Source organism: Elephantulus edwardii, unplaced genomic scaffold (genome assembly GCF_000299155.1).
Source record: "Elephantulus edwardii isolate Elephantulus edwardi_28Jun2011 unplaced genomic scaffold, EleEdw1.0 scaffold00008, whole genome shotgun sequence".
NCBI classification, from domain to species: Eukaryota; Metazoa; Chordata; class Mammalia; order Macroscelidea; family Macroscelididae; genus Elephantulus; species Elephantulus edwardii.
Genome location: NW_006399758.1, coordinates 33,869,268 through 33,889,355, shown reverse-complemented (window position 1 = coordinate 33,889,355; position 20,088 = coordinate 33,869,268). Strand labels below are relative to the sequence as shown.

The 20,088-nt window shown below is 36.8% G+C and overlaps 1 protein-coding gene across 1 annotated transcript in view; it reads right to left on the bottom strand.

Moving 5' to 3' along the window:
- WWP1 (WW domain containing E3 ubiquitin protein ligase 1) overlaps positions 1–20,088 on the bottom strand; it is a 58,642-nt gene that overhangs the window by 22,300 nt on the left and 16,254 nt on the right. The window contains exons 7-13 of the mRNA XM_006880557.1: positions 17,040–17,224; positions 11,315–11,651; positions 7,506–7,601; positions 5,474–5,648; positions 3,265–3,319; positions 3,095–3,179; positions 2,562–2,690 (exon numbers count right to left, since the gene is read on the bottom strand). Of these exons, the coding sequence (XP_006880619.1) occupies positions 2,562–2,690; positions 3,095–3,179; positions 3,265–3,319; positions 5,474–5,648; positions 7,506–7,601; positions 11,315–11,651; positions 17,040–17,224 (1,062 nt within the window). The remainder of the gene's footprint in view (positions 1–2,561; positions 2,691–3,094; positions 3,180–3,264; positions 3,320–5,473; positions 5,649–7,505; positions 7,602–11,314; positions 11,652–17,039; positions 17,225–20,088) is intronic.

Below are 20,088 nucleotides of genomic sequence, written 5' to 3'. Positions count from 1 at the left end.
CACGTAAGCAGGTCAATGGATTCCTAAAGAAAGGTCTCGAGAGAGCAGTGAGCTAGATACATCACTTAAAAGTCCTCAAGATTTGGATGCTTGCAAAGTATGACAGGAGGTTTAAGTGTCACTGAGTATAGAAAAACAGGGACAGCTCCAAATATATTTTAATGTCAACAGACTATGGGGGGAAAAAAAGGGGGGTTAAATGAACTTTACAGAAAAAAGCCAGAAGGGGAGAAGTAAATCAAGAAAGTGATTTATTCCACATTATAAGGATAGATTTATTGTGCCAAATGCTCCTGATGACTTAAGGCTGGGAACCCACTCCAGGACTAATAACACAAAAGTCAGTATGGCCCTTGACAAAGTCAGACAGTGGAACTTCTTGGAGTCAGTTGAAGAAGTTTATAGTTCTCCTGTACAAACATTAAATACCAAATTACAGATAACTTCAAGGCAAATGGAAATTTCAGAACACGGAATTGTGCTCATCCAACAGCTATATGACAAGAGGCAGCTGTCTGAATAGAACAAAGAAACACTATGCGGTTAAAAATCAGGAAGAGTGTGCATCAGGGTTGGAACTTTTCTCCATTATCTAGTCAATTTGTATGCTGAGCAAATAATTTAAAAAGCTGGAGTGTAAGAAGAAAAATGTGACATCAGGGAAGAGAAAGACTCAGCAGTCACCTGTGTGGTGGAGGTTAACACGCTCTTACTTGTAGAAAGTAAAAAGAACTTCAAAGACGTGAAGAGAAAAAAAAAAAACGCTAGTTTTCAATATAGTTTACATATCAACATCAAGAAAACAAAAATCCTCACCACTGCACCAAAAGACAACATTGCGATATGTGGGAAAAAGAATGAAGTTGTCAACAATTCTTTGGATCCACAATGAACACCCATGGCAGAAGCAGTCAAGAGACATGCTGCAGTGGGGAAATCTTGTGTCAAGGACCTCTCCAAAGAGCTAAAGAACAAGGATGTTAGTTAAAAGACTAAGGTGTGCCTGATGACGGTCTTTTCAACCATGCATTTCCAAGCTGGATAATGAGTAAGGAAGACAGAAGAATCGATGCCTTTTAAGTGGGGTGCTGGTGAATAGTACTAAATATCCCATGGATTGCTCAAAAACCAAACAAATCTTACAGGAAGTCTTACAGGAAACAATCAGGCTGCTCCTTAGAGGCAAAGATAGGGTAACTTGATCTCATATACTCTGAGCATGCTTCCAGGAAGGACCAGTTCTTGGAAAAAGGTATGATGCTGGAAAAGATGGATGGTCAGTCAAAGAGGAAGACTCTCAATGAGACAAAGTGACACAGTGACTGCAACAATGGCCTTAAACATGGCAGAGCCGGTGAGGACAGTGCAGGACAGGGCAAGGCTCTGACCTGGTGTTCACAAGGACACTTTTAAGTTGTAGCTGGCTTGACAACTATAATAAACGGCAGAACTTAAAAAAAAGTATTATTATGGACAGCAACTATAGTAAAATGCGGATGAAAATTTAAGAGTAGAAAAACTAGAATCAAGGAAATGAAACCACCAGACTGGAAAGAGTAGAAAGTTTACACATTGTGAAAAATTTAACTAGTTATCATGCAACTATTTCTGAAAAACTTGTTGAATGGGAAATTATTTCTGTATAAATGTGCACTCATAATTAGAACTGTCATGCAATAGATCTGTAAGGTTAGGAACTGTTCTGAACGTTTCATTTTCTGTGACAAACAGAGATATGTCTGTATGCTGATGAAAAAGCCCTAATAGGGAAAGTTAAAAATGGAGATACAGGATAAAAAGTGCTAACTTCAGGAGCAATTAAGGAGAAAAAGACAGAAGATCTAGTGCCCCAGCTGAGAGCCTTTCTTAGAAAGAATCACAGTTCATCTACAGGAAAAAGAAGGACTACAGACATTGGTCGGTAAAACAGTAGAATAATCTGCGATATACCTTTTATGATTATGACATTGTGAGCATGTGTGTGTAACAAAGATATCAGATGTAAAATAGAGAGTGTGTGTGTGTGTGTGTGTGTGTGTGTGTCTGGCAAAGATAGCACATGTAAAATTGTAAGAATAAAAAAGAGTGAGTGAGTGAGTGTGTGTGTGTGTGTGTGTGTGTGTGTGTGTGTGTGTGTGTGTGTGTGTGTGACATCACATGAGAAATTAAGACTGAAAAGTCTTCAACTGCAGGAGACAGAGTGCCCTGGTGTGAAACCCAGCTCCTTCCCTAGGCAGTACCACTTTGTAGGAGTTACGTATGTTCTTTGTATGTAGTTTTACAAATGGGTAAAGGGTGAAATAATAGTGCTTACAGTTAAGGGAGTTGTTGGAAGATAAAATGAGCTATTATATGCAAAGAGTTCTAGGCACATAAGAATGGTCATGTGTTTGCTACTATTAAACAACTACATGTCACAAATTTACTGTTATTTGGAAGAATAAAGATAAGTAATGGTAAGTTTTCTCGAGTCAAAAAATAAGGTCTGTTGCTAAACTAGAGAGGAAGAGTCATATCCTCATTACACAGAAATTTAAGAAAAGCTTCAGGTTTCCACTTACACAGATGACTTCCCATTCCGAGGGTCTTTAAATGTTGTTGTTCTTGTGTTATGATCGACAAAGTATCGAACACCTTCTCGTGTGTACCTTATCTCCCAGCCTTCTGGCAGGGGTTCTTCATTCTGTAGGCTAATAAGATCAGAGATAAAATCACATCTTAAACACTTCTTGGGCATTAAAAATATCACTTGAAAAAAAAATCACTTGACTTGATTAAATCCACAGATAACATGCAAGTTGACTTAACAAGCAAGTTGTTTTTAAGTACCGAGTAGGACCCATAGTGACCCTATGAACAGATCTGAACCCTGTTCTATCCTGTGCCGTCCTCACATGTCCTGACACCAAGCGCCCATCACAGCAGTAATCACGCTATTCCACCTGACTGAGGGTCTTCCTCTCTTTGGGTGATGACCCTCCACCCTTCCCAACATTATGTTCCTCTCCAAGGAATAGCCCCTCCTAAAAACATGTCCAAAGTATGTGAGCTAAAGCCTCCTCGTTATTGCCTCCAAACAGCAGTGTACACATACCCTTGAGTTCTTGGGTCTTCCCACTGGGTTGTTTTTGTATTATGATTCACAAAGTAAACCCTGTCCGTTGAATCTACCCTTTTTTCTGAAAAAGAAAGTAAGCATAATATATAGGAACTATCTGACATATGCACCTTGCAAATGTATTTAAAGACAACATATTAACTTACCCCAGCCTGGTGGCAAAGGCCCATATGGGTCATTTTCCGCAGCTAACATAGAAGCCTGAGCAGAAGAGTTTGGAAGGGGAAAAAACAAAACCCAGTAATACTATTTTAATATAAAAACAAAGATACAAAAAAAAAAGATACACTAAACACAGAATAAGTTATCTAGTTTTATATAAAACATAAGGGAACATAACATAATAATATCAAGACATAGAAGTATTAAAATGTCATGATATTAAGTGAACTCAACTGACAAAATGATTTAAGACATGGTTAAACATCTACCAGCTGCTCCACGGGAGAGATTGGCGATCTTCTCTGGTGCTATTTATTACCTCTGAAAACCTACTGGAGGGTCAGCTATGAGTCACTTCCAACTCAAGAGCACATGACAACACTACCAACACTTCTTCCATAATGATTTTTATTGGCAAATGGCAAGATGAGATGGAAGAAGATGCTATAGAAAATAGGATGCCTTATGAGGCAAAAGATCATCACAGTAATCTTAAGAAATGTCTTTCTTAAAGTCAATTTAAAAAAAATAAAAATTTTATATAAACCGTAATGTATATAAGATAGTCATAATACTTATTCTTACACATTAGAAATATAGATTCTTGAGAAAATATAAAATATTCAACTATAGATTTTAAAGAGTGGCGAACAGAACTATTACCAAGCCCTGTTGTGGATGGGCTGACAGAATAACTGACTGACCAGTTGTGGCCAACATGATAGAGGCAGAAATCCTTAGCGAGGGCACCCTTTCTCCAAGATCAATTTGCTAGGGAACTTTCTCTTCCCCTTTCCTGTTCTCGCCAGATTATGGAAATGCAGATGGCAGCGGTTCCATATGGACGTGGAATCAGCCATGAGCACAACAGTTACTTCAGAGTAAAAAAGAGAAAGAACTTGATTCCTGGCACTACTGAGCCAATGCAGTATTAGCCTGGATATTTACCAGCATCAATGCTGTATGAGGTTAAACTTCAACCCACTTAAACCATTGGGAGGAGGATATTCTGTTATTTCCAGGAAAGCACACACACTTAAGATATATGCCTTTTACCTCAGAGACTCAAAGTTTTCCTGTGGACAACTTAGTCTAACACAAAAGCAAATAAACAGACACAGCATGCAATTCTTGTTTGATATAAACACGAACAGTTGAACTGTGGACTCTGACCAAAGATTTTGGAGGAAGTCATCAGAGCCGACAAGTGCAAGTAGAAAGGGCTGCTAGAGAAGCTGGACTGTTCTGCTCCCTCCCTCCCTCCCTCCTTGGGACTTCCCAGTTACCCTCTGAAGGAAAAGCCAGTCTGAGGCAAGGTTCTCGAGATATTATTTCTATTTTCTTTTTGAGTGTCTTGTCTGCCTCTTTCTCTATCCTGTGGCTTCCATATTTTGAGTTTCCACAAGCTGCCTCAAAGCACTATTTAGAGATGTCCAGTATTATATTGTTTCTAGTTCTTAGAATAAAACTTTGCAACATCTTTGTCAACACCCCCTCCCCCTTTGTTTTATACCTATTTACTATGAAAATAAAGACATACTAATTTGTTTTAATTTCTATACAGCAAGAGAACTTTTGGACAAACGTATGTCAAATCCCAAAATTCTCTTTAGTGAGTATAACAGATGAAGCCATTACTTATTAGAACGTAGGATGAAAGAATAACCAGCAAGGGAGAAGACTGGTCCTAAGAAAAACCACAAGGTTATTGGTTTCATTTAAAGCAAACAAAATGATTATCATTAAAGGCAGAGAACAGGAATTAGAAAAGACATTACTGAAAACTGTATTTGTGAGCCTTTAATAAAGATATGTAACTAGATGTTATAGTTACATTAGTCAGTTATGTTTTTAAAAACCCAAAGTGCTTATTTATCAGAAACACACATTTATTAAATATTAACTGTAATCAGAGTATAATATTTAAATACACACACACACACATAAAGTTTCTATGTGCGGTTAAGTCAGAACCAACTTACTGTTGACCCTCCAGCAAGACAACAAATCATACTAGAAGCCTACCAATCCTCCCAAGGAGCAGCTGGTGGATTAAACCACATGGCACTGGGTAGGCAGCATAGGTTCTTATCACTAAGCCCCCATCATTCTCTTACACACACCCCCCTCTCCAAAGTAGAAAAGGGCAAATGCCTAAGAGAGAACGTTGTATTAACTTAATTTGCTAATTACCGAATAGAGGTATCGTTGGTTGAACTGTTGCATAGCTCCCTGCAGTTGGTTCCGCTGAGACTGCCACTGTTCAAAGTTACGGACAGACTCCATGGTTGGTCGCTGCCATGTTGTTGTTCTAGTGTTATGATCCACATAATAAACTCTTCCACGATCATCAACTCTCCTCTCCCAACTACCAAAATAAAAATACACAATGAACTCAGTAAAATGAAAACAAACAATAAACTCAGTAATCTCTCAAAATATTCTAGGACATTTTTAGTAAATACTTCAATGGGGTACTGTTGTTGTTGACTGCCAACAAGTCAAACATGACTCATAGCAACCCTATTAATAAAAGGCCTGAAGCCTTTTTTTATAACTATTGACATTTATCAAAGCTCATAGAGTTTCTAGAGGTATGTTGTTTAGGAAGTGGATGCCACTCCTGCTTCCGAAAGTACAAATACTGAAGTGTAAAACCCAAACCATTGCTGCCTAGTTGATTCTTACTCATAGAGAACTTTCGTAGCTTCTACAGCTGTAAATCACCAGAGGAGGAGACTGTCCTGTGGTGGTTTTCAGAGGCAGTTAATCAAACGGGAGGAGAATGCACATCTTTCTCCTGCGAAGCAGACAGTGGATTCAAACAACATGCTGTGGGGATTGTAGCACAGCTACACTAGGCCACACAGCTCCTTTTTGGAGGTATATTCTAATTAAAACATGAAGGCCAAGGCTGATTTATTCCATCCATAGAAAGGAAGTAGTGCAAAAAAAATACAAAATATTTTGCCTTGAACTTTCTTGACTTTGAATGTGTTTTTTGTCTGCAACTCTGTATCAATGAGGTAACAGATAGGAGACACAATATTCAAGGCTGCTAGTCAAGTGTTTAAATGTTTGTGAAATTTAAGTTGAGTCTACAAGGACAGACTAGCAAACATAATAATCTCTACGAGTGACTACAGTGGGAGGAATATAAATGGTACAATTCAAGCAAATATCAGTAGAGTATTTGTGAAGCAATAGGAAAAGAGAAATACAAAGGTTAAGAAAAGACAGTTTTGAAAGGCCTAATAACCATCCAGTTGATTTATTATGTCATAAAAATGTTTTTATTCACTTAAAATCCTCTACTATGAATTTAAGGAGCCCTAATGGTGCACAGATTAACTTCCTTCCTATCCACTATCCACTATTAGCTGTTTGAATTGCCTTAGAGGTCCTATAAAGACCCAGTGATCTGATTATAGCCAAGGAAACCTTCTGGGTAGCTCTGTCACGTGGGACCACTGCTAGAGTAGAAACTGATACAACAGCCCCAGCGACATTATGAATTTAGGAGTTCCTAAGTGGGACAATAAGCTAAGTACCTGACTCATGGCTGAAACAGTCCTCTAGAGGTGCCTCTCAAGACAGGCCTGGTGATTGGTTTCTGAGCGATCACAGCCCTGGGATCCAGGCTGAGCAGATCTTTACTGCACTCACAGTGCCATCATCACGTGAAATCAACAAGATGGCAACAGTGACATCACTAATTAGTCCCTGCAGCTCACTCTTTTAAGCCACTCTAGAATTTCTATAGCATTTCTTCTAATGAAATGAAAACATTTTGATTGCTATCTATAAGGAATCATACACCTAAACTGCCTTAGAGATCTCTTTCATATCTTAAAAATACTAGAAAACTATGCAACAATGAATTAATAAAAATTTAACTTTTCTGCAAACTTTTGTTAAAATCACAATTAAAGAAAAGCAAACCAAACCAAATATCCAGAAACCAATCTGGACTAAAATTCTGTAACTGCTCTTAACAGCTCATGCCAATATTTGACATCTTTTGGGAATGGCCTTTATATTATCTAACTATACAAAATATAATATCAAGAATAAATGATTTCTTAAGCATTCATTATTCATACATGCAAATAAATTTGGTAAGGAAACAATAGTGCAGATTGAAATTTATATAGTACTAAAAGAATTTACAAATTACAGATACAATATGAACTAACTAAAGATGCATAAGGCTGTTCCACATTACCCTGGAGGTAAAGGCTGTGGTCGCTCCCACGTGGTCGTTCGGGTGTTATGATCCACATAATAGGTTCTACCATGAGGATCTTTTCTCTGCTCCCACCTTGATAATGATAAAAAAAATAATAGTAAAAAAAGAGCAGAGTAGGCAGCCAAAAAAAAAAAACTTTTTGATAATGAGAAGCTTTAAAGGTTGTACATATTTTTATGTTCTTTCTTAATTATCAGTGGTTTTATATTCTTAACTATTCCCTTCTCACGAACTGTACTGGGCAGTTAGATACTCAATTTCTTATCAGGATGGGGTAGAATAATATCTAAAAATGTAAAAGTTGTTAGTTTACAGAGTTCCAATTACCACAAAACAAATGTAGTTAAGAATGCAACAACTTCCAGACGAATTTCCAAGGCAAAAAGCATTAAATGTTAGTGAAGTGGTATTTATTTTGACCTATAATTGAAAAGATTTTATGGAAATTAGTTTTAAAGAAACAAAGTTGTGACTCCATCTTCCACCACCGTCTGTAACAAAACTCCTGAGTAAACCGCTGTGAGAAGGAAAAAAAAAAAAAAGAAACAAAGTTGTGATACAGCGTCATGAATTTCTTTTTCCTTCTATGTGCCAATGATGTCTTCTCTTTCTGCATACCTATCTATGCATGTGCTCCTGTGGGTGAGGCTCTGGATTTATCTTGATCTTATCTTTTTCTGTTTGAGTTTCTAATGTGCTGCTATTCTTTCATTTTCCCTCATCTCTTGCTCTCCCCTTTATGGTATCTATGTCTTCCTCTTTAGTCATCCATTAAAATAATTTAGAAGAAAAACTTTAAATGCAAAACACCCTATCATGTCATATTTTGAGTTTAATATTCTGATTTTTAATTTTAATGTAGAATAATTGGGAAGTATATTCCTTTCTTTGAAACACAGGCACTCCAAGTTAAATTTTATTTTAATGAGTTAGCATAAATAGTATTTCTCTATATGATGGTCATACGTATTCCTTTTTTTTCCCACTAAATGTATACTTAAAAATAGAAAATAAAAATAATTTGTTTAAGCCACATTTCACAAACTTGTCACAAAATTTTTTGTTGTAATCACGAACATTAAAGATGCTAGAGTTCCGGCAAGCTCTGGTGGCCTAGTGGCAAGAAGGTGTACTGCAATCCAGAGGTGGACGGTTCAAATCCACCAGATGCTCTGCTGGAGAAGGAGGAACAATCTCCTCCTGTACCAGTCAGATATGATTTGATGGTACACACACCCACAAAATAATAAAATTAAAAAAAAAAATAGATGCTAGAGTTCATAACCCCCAATTACAAACATTATAAAACTTAGCTACTATCAGTCATACCAACAGCGTGATCTTAGTGGAACTTTCCTGGTGCTGCGAATCCCATATAAATCTTTACAGAAGCAGACTGCCTCATCTTCTCCCACACAGTAGCCAGTAAGTGGGTCTGAATCATCAAACTTCTGGGTAACAGCCAAGTGCTTAATTCATTACACCACAAGAGCTTCTATGAGTTATGACTGCATTTTGGTTTGCTAATTATCACTATGCTTTCAAATTTTAGATTTAAGCATTAATGATAAAATAATTTGGCTAGTTTGTATAAATAATTTAACTAAAAGTAAATAAGTAGAAACTTGAGCTTTATCTTATTGTTTCTGAATATTAAGAGTCAGTGAGAAGACAGGGCTTAAATATGAAATGCATTTTCAATGTTTTGGGAATAACAGTAATAAATCAAGTTCAAAATGCAAATTGCTGGGGAGTTGGTTCTAACTCACAGGTGACTCTCCAGCAGGCTTCTGAGAGTGTAATTTACAAGGGAGATTGCCCATCTTGCCATGAAGCTGCTGGTGGATCTGAACTGTCAGAGAGGCGTGGCCTTTGGGATAACAGAGCAACTCTCAGTGGATTAGGCCACCAGGCTCCCTTATATAGGAGACAAAATACAGACTTGTTTTTATGAAGGCTTAACTGTCCAAAATTAATACCTAAAAAAATTAATCAGGGAGCTCTGGTGCCCAGTGGCAAGAAGCTGCACTGTAATCCCAGAGGCATGCAGTTCGAATTCACCAGATGCCCTGCTGGAGAAGGAGGGGCAATCTCCTCCTGTGTCAGTTATATCTGATTTGATGGTAAACACACAAAAATAATAAAAAAAAATTAGGAAAAAAAAATTTAATCAAGCTTCCTAAACTCCCAGTTAATGGTAATTTTACTATTTTTAATAGGTACACGCACATACTCTCTCTCACTTCTCTCTCCTATACGCAGTCCTTAAGTTCCTTTTATTCTACAGCAAAAAAATCCCAGTTACTACTCTTTCTTCACAAATGAGGTAGGCTATTTTTGATTCACCTTTGTTATGTGCCTTTACAAAGTCATTTAAGTCGTGTTGTCTATGAGACTGATTATGAAAAACCACCTCATCACATTCCCCACTCCACAAAGGCAGTATTTTTAACTATTTTAACCAATTCTTTTGGTATCTATTTTTCTTAAATTGACAATTTATAATTTACAATGCAGTTGTGTTCCATTATAATGCATTGACTTTTCAACCTGAACCTTTAGTTCTCTTCCTTGCGTGTACGTATAAACTTTTGCACCAGCTTCACATACAGTTTCTAAATATATGCAATTTGATGTTTCCTTGCACTATGTTGTTGTGTACAACCTGACCCTCCAGTAGGTTTCTGGGGCAGCAAACTGCACAGAAGGGGACTGCCTATCTTTCTCCCACGGGGCAGCTAGAAGGGGCTTCAGACCGTGCAACTTTGGGGTGGCAAAGCAATTCTTTTCTACTAAGCTACGGGAGCTCCTTTCCTTATAGTTATGATTTTAACTATGTGAACTTTCCTGACAGCTGAACCGTGAAACAACATGATTTAGGAAAAACAAACCCCAAACACATTATTTTTACTGAGAATTCATTCAAACAAAAATAAGTAGATATTGCATGGTTTAAAATTGGGAAATGTGAGTCTCAGGTTTGGATCCTTTCTCCAAACATATACAAGCTGTACAGAGAACAAATAATTTGAGAAGCTGGATTTTATGAAGAAAAATGTGGAGGACTGGAGAAAGATTCATCAACAACTTGTGTTATGCACAGATACAACCTTACAGAAAGTGAAGACTTAAACACTTACTGAAAATCAAAGACCACATCACTTTGAATATGGATTATTCTTCAACATCAAAAAGACACTACACATGCCCCTCTCCACTCTGAAATCCTTGGAAAGGGATGTCATGCTTGGGAGGGTAGAGGGACAGCACAGGAGAGGAAGACCCTCTATGAGATGAATTTATTCAGTGCCTGGGGTAATAGGGGTAGATGTGTTGGAGACAGTAAGACTGGCACAGGATAGAGCAGTGTTTAGGGCTGTTGTACAGAAGGTCGCTATGAGTCGCAGGCAACTTGACGGCACATAACAACAAATGAGAAACAACCAGCTACTTATGCTCAAGTTTGAAGCCTGGAGAGTAGATCATTAAAAACCCCCTAGAAACCAAGGTTAAATGAAGAAGCCCATGGTCATCTAAAAGGAGAACCTAAAAAACCTAAAAATGAAAGTAAATACTCAGATTAAGAGGATCTTAATATAAAGGTTTAGTCCTTTCCCTTTCATAGTAAAGTCTTTAACCACAAGAAATTATTATGTATCATATTCTAATTTATATTTCAAATTACTGAACTGTAGAAAAACTTTACACATCCATTCTATGGTCATATGTTACAAAAATATAGCTATTTAAATCTGCATCAAACACGCAAAAAACCTCAAACATACCCTGAGGGTAGAGTTTCTGTGTTGGTGTTTCCAGACTGTTGCCGTAAAGGTTCCACAGAGCCATCGGACTGTCTTATTTTGGCTGCTTCAAAGGCAGAACCATTTCCAGAAGTAGAGGTGACAGGGTCTAAGGTACTTCTAGCTTCAGATTCCAGTGCTGCACTGGTAGAAGGAATACATTCATTGTTTTCTGAGGAAGTTGGTGTTTCTTGAACTAAAGGGTCTTCGACAGTAGTACTAATGCAATCTGAAGCCATGGTGGTTTCTTCAGGCACTATTGCAGTCCTCGTGGTGCATTGATCTTCCACTAGTGCAGATGAGGATGATTCTCCATTAACTAAAAAGAGAAACGTGATTAGATGATCTAACAAGATGACAAAGAAGTCAATTACCTAATTGATTAATTTTACTTATTCAGAGACTATAGAAGATGTTTCTAATTGCTCGCATCTGAGGAATTAACAACATGCATGGGACAGTAATGTAACTTAAGGAAAACATTATGATATTAAATGTACCTTTAAAGTACCAATTACAAAAGAAAGCCTTTATGGGCTATATAAAAATTTAAAGCTCTCCCAATCAACCTATTTTTCTCATGCAGAAATGTATCCCAAGTCTTTTTCTGTCAGTAATAGAAATGTGTATTATATCTATCATATAATAGAAATCTATATTAATGTTGAAGATGGTATTACTGGAATGGAAAAACCTTACAAAAAACCAAGACACAAAAGAAAAAAATCATAAACCACCCAGGAATCCATTCTTCACTGAAAAATAATACAATACTAGGATGCAATGAAATACGTTTCCTCGATTTTTAAGTGCAATTCATTAATTTCTCCTGTGTGTCACTATAAACAGGAGTCAAATGGAGTAAAAAATGCAAGAAGAATGGATTAGTGAATAAACCCTGATAGACTGTACAATAAAATCCAAATTGGAATTCAGGCATGAGACCTAATTATGAATGAGTAACCGAGCTCCAATGGCCTTGTGGGGAAGGAGTTGCGTAGCCAACACAAAAGCAAATGGTTCAAGTCTACCAGTGTGTCCAGGGGAGAAAAACAGGCAATCCCTTCTTGTATGATTTACAACCTCTGAAAACCTGCTCCAAAGTCAGCTACAAGTTGGTTCCAACTTGACAGCAATTAGTTTGAGGGGTATTTTAAATGGAGTATTTGGGTAGATTTTTAAACATTTAAATAGTGAAAAGACGACAAAAAAGGCACAGAAAAAGGAATAGTTTATTAAGAGAACAGCAGCAGAATTAACTAAGTTTTGTACCAAATATGGTGAAAAGGACAGCGTTAATGGGGATGTGGGGAACCAATAACCAAATCCAAGAAATAAAATATTTACATAACTACTCTTTACATAACAATCAAGAGTATGTAGAAAGAATGAGTTATCTTTTTCAAAGTAAAATAGCAAAATGGGAAAAGAGATTATCTTTGAGTAAAGCTAAAACTCAGCCTAACAAGAAATAGAGATTAAGTCTTTGTGTATGCTACAATGGAAAGGACACCATCCAGTTGATCAAGACAAAAACATCTCTCCCATATTTTATTTAAAGCGAATAATCTCAGTTTTCCTCAGAATAATCTCAAATCTTACTAAAACTATCTGATACTCATTCTTGGCTCCTGAGAAATAACCTATAAAACCTGGGACTTTCCCTGGAAGTTGAGGTATCCTTTACTGGTAAGTACTCCGTATCAGGGCTGACAGAGATTAAGGAACAGAGGTGACTCAGCCATGACAGAAAAGTCCACTATGTATTATCAGCTCACCTTCAGGGAGGGAACATTAACTGAAGCAATCAAGTGTATAGCACCCTTAGGATCCCAATAAAGTATCTACCAGACATAGAAGTTCCATGGGCTTCCTGCTTAGTGAAAGACATCAATGCATGTGGGAGGGTAGTGGGAGTCCTGTCTGGAACATGAATGCTCCACCTTGCAAATGTTTTCAGGTCTTGTCCTATGCAATTTGTCATTTGTATTCTTTTTTTAAAAAAAAATTTTTTTAAAATTATTATTACTTTTTATCTGTGTACTGTCAAATCAGATCTGACTGGTATAGGAGGCGATTATTCTTCCTTCTTCAGCAGAGCATCTACTGGATTTGAACCACGCACCTCTGGGATTGCAGTGCAGCTTCTTGCCACTAGGCCACCAGAGCTCACCATCATTTGTATTCTTTTTACTAAACTCAAAGCATAGCATGAGTTTTGTCAGTTACTACAGCAAACAATCAAGCTCAGAGGTACAGAAATATTACTATCATTTCATGGGGGAGAAAATTGGTAATTAGTGTATAGGTCCATAAAAACTTGTGCTTACCTCACAACTGATTTGTCTTTTGGGGATTACAATAGATGTTTTAGATCAATTATATCATTCAAGTTCATAACAGTCCAGTAAGTCAGCTAAGTGAGTATTACCCTTATTATTTTAAGTGAGGAGATAAAATTTGATGATATTTAAATTTGTCCAAGGAATACATAATTCTAAAATGCCAGTGTCTGAGCTGAATCAGTTTTGTCACTGTCTCTCCTTTTAAGGTTAAAATAAGTACTAATATTCAGCAACTAATCATACCAAATGGTCTTGTTAGTCAAGACTAAAGAGAAGTAAAAGAAAAAGAACCTTCGTGTAAGTATCTCTGGTGAGAGGGGAGAAAATAAAAGGCATGTTTTAAACTCATTAGCATATGTCTATAAACCTTTATCTGACCTTGGGGTCAAGGTCCACAATCCATAAGGTACATTTGAATTTAGACTGTCATATGGTAAATGCAGTATATTATACCAAGATCTGAGTACATTCTGATATTATCCATATAGTTCCCAACCTAGCAAAGTCTAAGTATAATCACACTAAGGGTGAAAAATATATCTTTTCCTACACATAAATATATATTATCCTAAATACATAAATAGCCTCATTTCAACTCATGTCATTTTTGACATCAAAATGGTCTACAAAACACCAAAACAAAAAACAACAGGAAACAACCTCTTTTGGAGATCCTAGGACTTAAGAAATACAGATAAGGATTAGTGATATGTAATATGATATTCCCAGATTATGTGCAACTTTAATACTGCTGTAACTACTAACTGATTTTAAGTCTTTAATTAGAGAAATGAATTAGTATTTTATCCCCCACTACCTGAAAGGTACCTAGATTCATCCTCCTAACAAGTGATGGAAGATCACGTGGTTGCTACCAACACAGTAGGTTCCGGAAGTCTCTTAAGCCGGCCAATGGGATGAATACAGCTGAAATGTCTTGTCAGATGCCACCAATAATAACCAGAAGAGATAATCTAAGTTTCATAATAACCCAGTAAAGTAGCTAAGTGATGAAGGTAGTATTCTTTTAAGTCTCTCATAACATGAAAGATGAACAGGTATAGCTTTGTGACACTATAATAAACACATCCACGTGACCAGGAAAGCAAAGTGAGCTGTGTTAAGAACCACAGGGCTGGATGTTAATGAAAGCTCTTCTACCTCCTAGATGTGGCCTCTCTATGCTTTAGTTCTTTCAACAGAAAAAAGGGGAAACCAATGTTACCCATTTTCAAAGAACCTAACTTGGGAGGGACTGGAGAGCATTATGCTGAGTGAACTAATGCAGTCCCACAAGAATAAATATTGTATAAAACCATTATTGTAGGATGAGTATAATGATTCAAGAGGGGTGAAGGGGCCTGGAAGTAGAGGGATGAGGATGTGTAGGGGGAGGAGGGATTAATCATGGGGTTGTGCAACTTGATGGGGGCAAATTGAGGGAAATTGAAAGAATTTGCTCTTAAAAACAATGTATTTGAATTTTGTAAATAAACTAGTAGAAAATAAAAAAAAAAATAAAAAGACTAAATTATACTGGGGGGGGGGGCGGGGAAGAGGTGCACTGTCAACCCAAAGGCAGAGGATCTGGAATCACTAGCTGCTCCATGGAGAAAGACAAAATCTCTTATGCAATTTGTAGCCTCTGAAACTCTGCTGGAGTTGTAAGTTGATTCTGACTCGACAGCAATGAGTTTCTTTTGCTTTACTTTGTGTCATTGGTGCAAACCGGGTTTGTCTATTTTCACAGATGTCTAATATTCCATTACATGAATATATACAACTAAAAAAAAACCCCAAAACACAACTCTTAAGTGTTAATCAATGGATATACAGTGCTCAGAAACATGTATCACACAAATAGTAGCTATTACTATTATTATTAATATTTCAATTGTCCTAGGCTTCCTTATAGTCAGGTTTTGAATATGTCTTCTTCTTCCTTGATACACAGTTGTTTTAAATGTCACAGAAATTACTTACAGTGGAACTTTCATTTCTAGTTCCTTTTATGTGTGTTCTATATTCACCTGGAGATTTCCAGGAAGGATGAAGGACAGAGTATGTGGAAGTAAATATAGTCTCACAGGTGTGTGGTAAGCTGTCGTGTGTCCTGGTGATAGGTGGTCAAAGTGCTCAGCAGCTAAGTACAAGGTCAGACAGAGCTTTGAACTCACTAGTCACTCAATAGATAAAAGAGCTAGCAACCTGCTCCTATATATACAGATCTGAGTCTAGAAAATTCTATGGGGCCGTTCTATCTGTCCTCCAGGGTCTCTAAGAGTTGACCTGACATCCTGGCACACAACACTGTGGAAGAGGTGTGCTATTCATATACCTAGTGGCCATATTTACAAAACTCTCAGGTTAACACGTGCTAAGTATCTGCCCATCCTAAGTACAAATACACAACTAAGACTTACCTATCAATTTCCTTACTGAATAGCCTCTTTACCTCTTCCTAATTTGTGAATATTATTTCGTCAGCAAATAATGGAAAAAACAGAGCATGAAATCAAAGATCAGGATTCCAATTCTAGCTCCAATATGTATTATCTGGTGGTCTTAAGCAAATGCTAATATTTCTGAGGTTTAAGAAACTCATCTAAATTAATATGTAAAGAATGAACAAAGGTTAATTTATTCATTTTACTGCTGAATCCACTGAAATACAGGGTTACTGAGGAAATTTTCCTGGTAACAATTCTATAAGAGAATAAAGCCCACTTCTAAAAAATATAAAACCTTCGGAGCAATCATTTTTCTTTTAAGTTACATGTGAAGAAGAAAAAATTTAATATTGAAAGAGAGATTAAAGGAAGTATCCATTACTAGTTTTTACTAACAAATCAACTGTTGTTATTCTATACTGTTGAGTTGGAACTGACTCATAGCTGATCCTCCAGTGGTTTTCAGAGGTAGTTAATCGCATGGGAGGTGAATGCCTATCTCCCGCACAGCAACTGATGGATTTGAACCATGCACTTATGGGTTGTCAGCACAACTTCTTATCACTAAGCCACCAGATCTTCCTCTGTGAACAAATGAGTAAGTTCACTAATTATAAACTTAGCTATTTAGGATTATATTTTGCATCATGAACTAAATAGTAATACTGTGTGGCATAAAACCTAAGAGTCTAGGTATCTATATGTACATGGATTGACAAAGTATTTTGATTCCAAATGAATATATTTTTGGAATATCTTAATTTTATAGAAATACATATTTTTGGAAAAAAAATCAGGAATAACAACTGAAAAATAAGAAAGACTGAACAAAAAGAGAAGTGCAGGCATAGAGACATAAAAACCTTGATTAACCTCTCACTTTAAAGATACGTCCTAAATAGTCATGCTCACCACTGCCACTGGCAGGCTCAGATGCAAGTGGTTTTGGAGCTGGTGTATTTTTGGGTCTGGCAGCAACCTGAGACGGAGATGAAGGTGTGTCTTCTCCATTAACTGCATATGAACAGCAGGAGTTCTGGGCTAGAGTTTCAGCAGGTACATGATTATCTATTCCATTAGTACCTTCAACAGCCAACCTTGAAAAGAAAGGATGCCCTGTGTCAATGAACTAAGTACAATTAAAACATTTCATCATAGTAACTGAAGAAGGGTTTACTAAGTTCTTAACACGTTGCCGCAAAAGACGGTAATACATAGAAGAAGAAAAAAAAATGTGTTTCTAAGCACAGTCATCAATTTAAAAGTGTACGGCAACATGTTAAGAGTTCCAAGTATAGAAAGTAATGAACAAAAAATGGCAAGCTTTTATCATATTAAAATGTAAATTACTTTCAACTCTAAATGCATCTGTTTGGTAAAATAAATAAAACAGTCAAGTACACGAACTCCAAATTAATTCATTCCTTCAAATGATTATCTGAATTGTATATTTTAAATATTTAAGACTATTAATCTTTGAAAGTACTAAAATAAGTATCAAAAAGTAATTATCATGAATTTGTAATAATCAATACTTTGAGGAAAAAGTTCTTTCACTGTTATACAGTTCCCCACTCCCTAGTCCACTTTACTATGTAGCTCTTATTCTAGACTCTTGTCATGTCATTAATATCTAATTATATATCCCTTTTAATCAAGAGAAAAGTGATCTGGGGGAGAAGGGACAGTGAGGAAAATGTGCAACAATGAAGGACTGAAAACCCAAGTTCTTTATAAACTTTCATTAAAATATCAATTAAAAAAATAACCAAAATAAAAACAAAACAAAAATATAATAAATTCTAAATGTAAGAATTATTATTTTACAAGATACTGAGAAATAAGCTAGGACAAGTTTTTGCAATGTTAATTACCAATTACATGCTAGGTATATTTTGAATACATAATCAGGACAAGCTAAATAAGGTGGTGTCTGAAACAGAAGGATTTCTAGAGCAGAAATAACATCAAATAAGTAACTACAATTACATTATCAACCATCTTGAAACTAAACAGCAGTGGCTAAGGAGTTATACAATTATCATGTTAAGTCTCCAGGAGAGTTTTTCCAAAACACACAGCCTCTCATAACTTTGTAACCAGATCTTTCTGCTTGCCCTGCTATCACTCACTATCTCACAGAGTGGCCTGATCTAAGTTCTTCCTTGTTCGCTTGTATGAGACATAGTCCATCGATTTCACTGAATAAAAATAAAAACATGCTGAAATGTCTTCAACTATTTATTACAAACTGTTGCATACTTGGGAATGAAATGTTAATGACATGATGATATGAAAAGGTTAAATATTACACTCTTAGTTAGAGGAATTTAATGAGCACAAATTAACTGCACATAAACTTAGGATTCTGTACTTGTTACTTCCTCTGCCTGGAATGGTTCTTGAAAAATTCTGTATGAATAGTTCACCCCTGCATTTTCAGTGTTAGCTCAAACGGCACCTCCTCTGTGAGGGTTCACCAATAGCTCCCTTCAAAGCAGGTTCATTTCCATCCTGCCTTGTCTTGTCTCTCTGATTAGCTTACTTGCTTCTGCACTTGTTTACTATCTATATCCCCACAGAAGTGGAAATATCACAGAAATAATAGGAAGGCACTGCCAGTGCTGGGATCACTATCTGGCACAAAAAAAGCACTGAATGAACAAGTAAATATATGTTTGTCACCTTTCCTGCCCTTCTCACTTACATATTTGAAATGAGACATACACGTAGGGGGAGGTGGAGGAAAACTCTGAAAAAAGAACCCCAGATGTTTCTGGATATTCACGTTCCCAGTAACCAAGTGTGGGTCAGTGATCCAGGAGTCCAGATCAAAGAGCCCCAAGAGCCTGCACATCTAATCTTCCATTAAGGGTGTACGGCCATATAATAAACATGATTCAAGCTCCTCTTATGTGTCTAAAACACTGTTAATTTTGTAGCACTATGTGGCATCCACTTCCAAAACAGCTTGCCTCTGAAAACCCTATGAATCCGGAGAAAGGATGAAAGTTATACAAGTGTCCAGGACTTTCGTTCTTAGGTTCGCTATGAGTCTCCTACAACTCGACAGCACTTAACAACTACAACATGTGTACTTTCAGGGAGCTCTGGTGGCTTAGTGGTAAGGAGTTATGCTGTCAAGCCCAAGTTTGCAGTTCAAATCCACCAGGTGCTCCATGGAAGAAAGATGGGCAATCTCCTCCCATGCAATCTCTACTGCCTCTGCAAACCTGCTCAAGGGTCGACTATGAGCTGGTTCTAGCTTGATGGTACATAATAAAACCACCATGCATTTTTAGGTGCTCTTTCCATTATAAGGAGCCCTGGTCTGTAATACTTAAAGCGTGCAGCTGCTAACAGAAAGGTCTGTGCTCTGCAGGAGAGAAGATGTAGCACAGTGCTTGTTAAGACATGTCTTTGGAATAATTATAGGCACGTCTATTCTTCTCTGTCCTAAAGGGTCATGATGAGTATGAATGAGGAATGAATTTGATTTGGGGTTTGTTTTATTCTATCATATGTTGAGTTTTTACTATGAGCTTTTATTCCAATTTAAACATAGTCATAAATTGCTGAATTATCTGCAATACATTCTGTAAAATGGGATGTTATATGAACTGGAAATTATCTAAGTCTCTGAGTTGAATATAAATGTAAGTCAAAACAGGTGAGTAGGTAACCTGGAACTTCCTGGCCAATGCCTCTTAGCTGGATCTTTGTCTTAGCATATAGTTTACCTTTCTGTGCATATAAAAATGCATTGAGGCAACAATTCTAGATTCACTAAAACATCTTTTTATGAATATCACAAAAGGATCTGGGGGTCCAAGGACAAGCTTGGGGTCTAGCCATGTATAAGCAGATCTTATGTGATTCATTATTACATATATTTCAAACATGACTTCTATTAACTATCATATAATGTGAATGCCAAGGAACTTCTGAAATGGCAGTCTTA